Source organism: Rhea americana, unplaced genomic scaffold, assembly GCF_003343005.1.
Source record: "Rhea americana isolate MKP2758 unplaced genomic scaffold, rheAme1 scaffold_21, whole genome shotgun sequence".
Lineage (NCBI taxonomy): Eukaryota > Metazoa > Chordata > Aves > Rheiformes > Rheidae > Rhea > Rhea americana.
This window is the reverse complement of record NW_028186258.1, coordinates 3,682,452-3,687,348: the sequence shown is the minus strand read 5'-3', so window position 1 is coordinate 3,687,348 and position 4,897 is coordinate 3,682,452. Positions and strand designations below refer to the sequence as shown.

At 46.7% G+C, this 4,897-nt stretch overlaps 1 protein-coding gene across 1 annotated transcript; it reads right to left on the bottom strand.

The window, feature by feature from the left end:
• Positions 1-302: 302 nt before the first annotated feature.
• Positions 303-2,309, bottom strand: KIF2B (kinesin family member 2B). Its single transcript, XM_085304821.1, has one exon. It carries the CDS (start codon positions 2,307-2,309, stop codon positions 303-305), a length of 2,007 nt encoding a protein of 668 aa, XP_085160947.1.
• Between the last annotated feature and the right edge of the window lie 2,588 nt (positions 2,310-4,897).

The window sequence follows — 4,897 nt, the reverse complement described above, 5'->3', positions numbered from 1 at the left end:
CATGAGAGGGAAACCTGCACAGATGAGGTGAGATACATTTTCTGTAAGTCCTGTCCTTGCCCTTTCCTACAGCTCTGATCCTTGCAAATGAAGGTTCTACCTTTACAATGAAAAATATCTGGAAACACCATAGCAGTATTCTCCTACAAGTCTGAGCCATTACTTTTAAGAAAAACCACCAGGATTTCCCTGCAGACACATTTAAGAATTTTTTAAGCATCCAAGTTATTGGGCAGTTAAAGCAGTGGCGCTGTAACAGCTCTCATCTTACAGCAGTTTCAGGGGACGGATCCCGGCAGAGCTTACAGCGCACGGGATCTCTTCGCGCTGATCTGGTTGCCACCTTGTTCTTCCTTGCGAAGAACCGACCGGAAAGATCTGACTTTTTCCTGGATCTCGGTCAGGATGTCAATCTTCTGTCCCAGGACTGCTTCAAACTGTGCAGCGTAAAAATCTACGTCGTAGTCTATTTCTTCAGCCACTTCTAAGAATACTTTCAACCACCGCAGAGACTCCTGGTGCTCCTCTATAAGTGTTCTCTTATCCATCTCTTTTCTCTTCTTCTGGGTTTTCATCCTGGCACTGAAAGTAAATAACTGGGGGGTCACTTCCTCCTCTCCCTGTACTCCCAACAGCTGCAGTTCAGCTGTCCCGGGCAAGTTCTGCGTAGTCCAGGGTTTCTTCACGTCTTTCGAGCGATACAGGAACCTGGACACTTCCTGACAGGGTTGTCCAAGAGAACTTAAGTTCACCCCCAGCTCCTTCACACGGTTAGCATAGCGCAGGGTGTTGAGAGTGTGCTCACAGGATCTCATCCCTGGAGAGACAGTGGCGATCATGCACGTAGACGAGTTCTCTCCTATGAACGAGTCCCTCAATACCTGGGTGAGTTTGCTAGCTCTGAACGGCGTGTGGGCTTTGTTACGCCCCAACGCCCTGATACACTCCTTCAGGGCCAAGAGGCTTTTATTAATATCAGCCCCCTCCAGCCTCGTTTGCCTGTCTGCAGTGGAGATGTCAGCTCCTCTTTCATTCCCAGCTAAATCGATCAGGGAAAACTTGCCATACAAATGTCCTCTCTTCTTGAGTATGATCTGGAAGATGGCATGGCTCCGGGAAGAGTGAGTGTTGGCAGATGTCTGGCCCGACATGCGACATTTGCTACCAGTTTCAATCAGCTTGATGACATCTTCTACACACGTGACCTCTTGCTCCTGGAGCCCCACCACCTGAATCTGTTGTTTACCATCTTCTAGCACCCTCAGCTGCTTCTTCCAGTTCAGCAGGTCAAACACCTTGCCCCCATAAATCTCAAAGAAGGCCCCATAGACCCGGAGCTCTAGCTTCTGGCAGTTGGGGTCCTGCAGCCTGCTGAAGACATCCTCRGCCACAAGCACGTAGATCCCTTTGGAACATTCTGGGTTCTTGATGGAGAAGTCTCCCCCCATGGTGTATGTTTTGCCACTGCCTGTCTGGCCATAGGCAAAGCAAGTGGCCATGCCCCCCTGGAAGACAGTCTCCACTAGGGGCTGGGCAGTGTGCTTGTACACCAGCTCATTAGTAGCCTGGTCATCAAAGGCATTGTCGAAGCGGAAGATCTGGTTCTTCAGGTATCGAGTGAGGTCCAACTTTTGTTTGGCTTCATGCACCATCACCACATCCTGGCAGGGCACAGTCACTACATCAAAGTCCTTGAGCTCAGTCTCATATTGGTTCAGCGGCCGCTTTCGGACACACACGCAGATGCGATGGGGCCGGCTGGGTCTGGTGGCCTGCACAGYGTCACAGTCCAGGTGGCTGCGGTACTCCTGGATCATGTCCATCACATCAGCCCTGGGATGGAGTGATGCAGTGGCCTGCTGGGCTCGCCGCTCCCTCATCTCCAGCCGCCGGCGTTCCCGCTGTTCCTGCAGCCTCTCCACCTGCCGCACACATGGTGATGTCCACCTGTGGTTATAGCACCCTGAGCCAGGTCGGCGAGCCATGGGGTCCCTGCCATCCCCAGATGGCTTCTCGACCTTGATGGGCTGTGGCAGCACTTCGCTCACTAGGCTCTGGTCCCCTTTAGCCGATGGTAGGGCCTCAATGCTGGTCACAGGCATGCTCCCTGGGGCCAGATGTGGGTTGAGGGCAAAGGCGAGCTGGAGATCCACCTTCTTGCCCTTGTTGGCCCCTTTCTCGATCCACTCCACAGTGATGCTGGAGGTGTTTCCATGGAGCTCTGTCACCATTGCTGGGTGGATGCGCCCATCGCTGCGCTTGATCTCCAGATAGGTGCCCACCTGGATGTGCCCAAACTCCCCAGCCATGCAGTCCCTGGGTTGTGGCCACAGCTGCTGGGATGGAGGAGCCCTCCCAGCTCAGGGACAAGGCAGGCAGGGCCRGGGCTCGCCGTGTGGGTCTCTGGGCACAGCGGGGACCCTGCGCGGCTGCCCTGTGCCTGGCCCCACCTCACAATGGCCTGGGTCACCCCACCCAGGGGACTTTAAAGGRGGTGCAGCTTTAAAATTAAAAATACATGTATTTTTCATCAGCTGCTGTGGGTTCAAAAAACATATAGAGCTGCCATCACCTGAAAGAGCTTATCCGAGTTTGCAGGCTGGCGTGTGGCTACTGCAACACATCATGTCTAATTAGATCAGTCACATTAAATTAAGCTAATGGGACTGACACAAGAATTTATAGTAGCGATACACAAGTGTAGGGATTCAACAGAGCATTTTTGTCCTGCAATGGCTACAAAAAATGCAGAAAACATGTTSTTTTCAATCACTTTGAACATACATTTTGAATTATTTTAGAAGGCTTTGCATGCCTTAAAATCCCACTTGAAGAAAAACGGGCTTAGTAGCAAACRAATGAAAGAGTTGCAGTGTGAGTGCCGTGGTTATATCTGCTCTCATGAGGCAAAATTTGGTACCATTTTGATAACTGGAGCAGYTGATGATATTTTTAATCCATTTCCATAATGCTCTTCAGTCATCTAGGTTTCCAAATAGAGAATTTCAAAGTCCTGTTCCAAGAAAATCTTTTTAATAGCTTGACATACGTGAAGAGATTTGGTTTACTGTGACAGGTAGATTCAGACATTCAGTAATGAAGATTGTTATTTACAAAAACACTCAAATTCCATGATAACCACCAGAAGAATGCTTGCAGAAATACTAGTACATTGATACAGTCTTGAAGTAAAAAAAAAATTATAATTCAGAAGGTTTATTTAAAAAGTAAATAATTATCTCCACTTCTTCTTGACTGGTAGGACTTTAAATGATGAATTCAGAGGGTTTGAGATAACCAAAACTTAACAATAAGGACTATCTTCGATCTTCTTATTTACCATCCTCCTTTTGGTGCCAAACATCAATTAATATGTGTTGTAACTTCTYGAAGGACAGCAATTAACATTCACATTTCTGTCCAGGGACACAGCCACCACGAYTGTTGTTCTTTTAGCTACATGTGCTTGATTAAATCCTTATGCCTTTGAACGTGCTTCAAAGGTAATTCAAAAYATTCTTGCATGGAGAAACATCACGGTTATAGAGGGATCTCGCTCTTGGGTCTCTGGCAGCTGGAAATGCCAGCCTGCTGGAGGATGGATAGTAGTAAAATGGGAGTAACTTGCTGGTTAGATTTTGGAGACAAAACCTGTCACGTACACTGTGAGATAAGCTTCAAGAAATACAGAGCATCACAGATATACAGCAGAGCAAAGCYGTGATTTTAAGGGGTTGTTCAGCTTTCCATGGCAACATTCTCTCTCTTTGTATGACTCCCAGCTGAAATCCTTTTGTCAAATCCCAAGGTCAAAACACCCTGGAGTAGCAGGCTGAAGCCATATCTCACGAATAGGCAGAGGGATGTAATGAAATCCATCCTCGTGGCAAACCGACTTCCCCATTTCATGTTTGCAGACCTTTTTAGAATCTCAGATGGGCATTATTAGAGTTCAGCCACGCTTTTGCTTGAGGAATTTGATATTTGTCCGTGTATAGCTTAACAACTTTTAATCCTCTGATGCTCCTCGAGGACACGAACTCTGCAATGTGCACTTCAGTAGCTCTGCAATCACACCCCCCATACTCTGTAAGCAGTTGCTGATCTTAGTTTTAATTAGTGGTATCTTTGTAACAGCAGATGACCCAATTTTATCCAAGTATTGAAACAGCCTCAAATAACCTTAATACAAATCTAATTTGGGGGGAGTTACTAGGCTTATTGAAGCCTTGCTCAAAGAAAGATGGCTTCTTAAAGGCACCTAGCTGACTGAGGTTTGCCAAGGAATTTCAATTAGATGTAGATTAATTTCCRAAGCTCTTACAACACAACTTTTCAGGCCAAATGAATACTAAAGAAAAACTGTGAACTTCCAAATGCTGTTACATATCACCRGTATATAAAAATGACCTAAGATAATACACTTGATAAATAATATATCCGCACTTCCAACACTTTGACCCAAGAAGGAGCCAAAGATGCCAGCATTTCTCATAGCTGGACCATAGGATAAGAAAACAAAAAGATACCAGTGTTAAATACTCACTTCTTTACAAAACGCACAAACCGCYGATGGCACAACTTACCAAACACAAGCTCAGAAACAATACTATTGATGTGAGATTTTCTGACCGTTTTCAGGGGAGCATTTGACAGCACCGGGGTTCTCTGTTCTGAGGGCCCGGCCATACACCCTGATGCTGACTTACGTCTTCAGGAATTCAGTCTGCATCCCACCCCTCTTGCATAGACAGCACTCACCAACTTCCCTTCCTCAAACCAATAGTCACTCTTTACTGAGAGTCTCTCTGATGAAATTTGAGTATTTCTGTAACAGTAAGAATGTGCTTAGATCCATCAGTGTATTTTGTTTTAGTGGGGACAGCTTCAGTTTTCA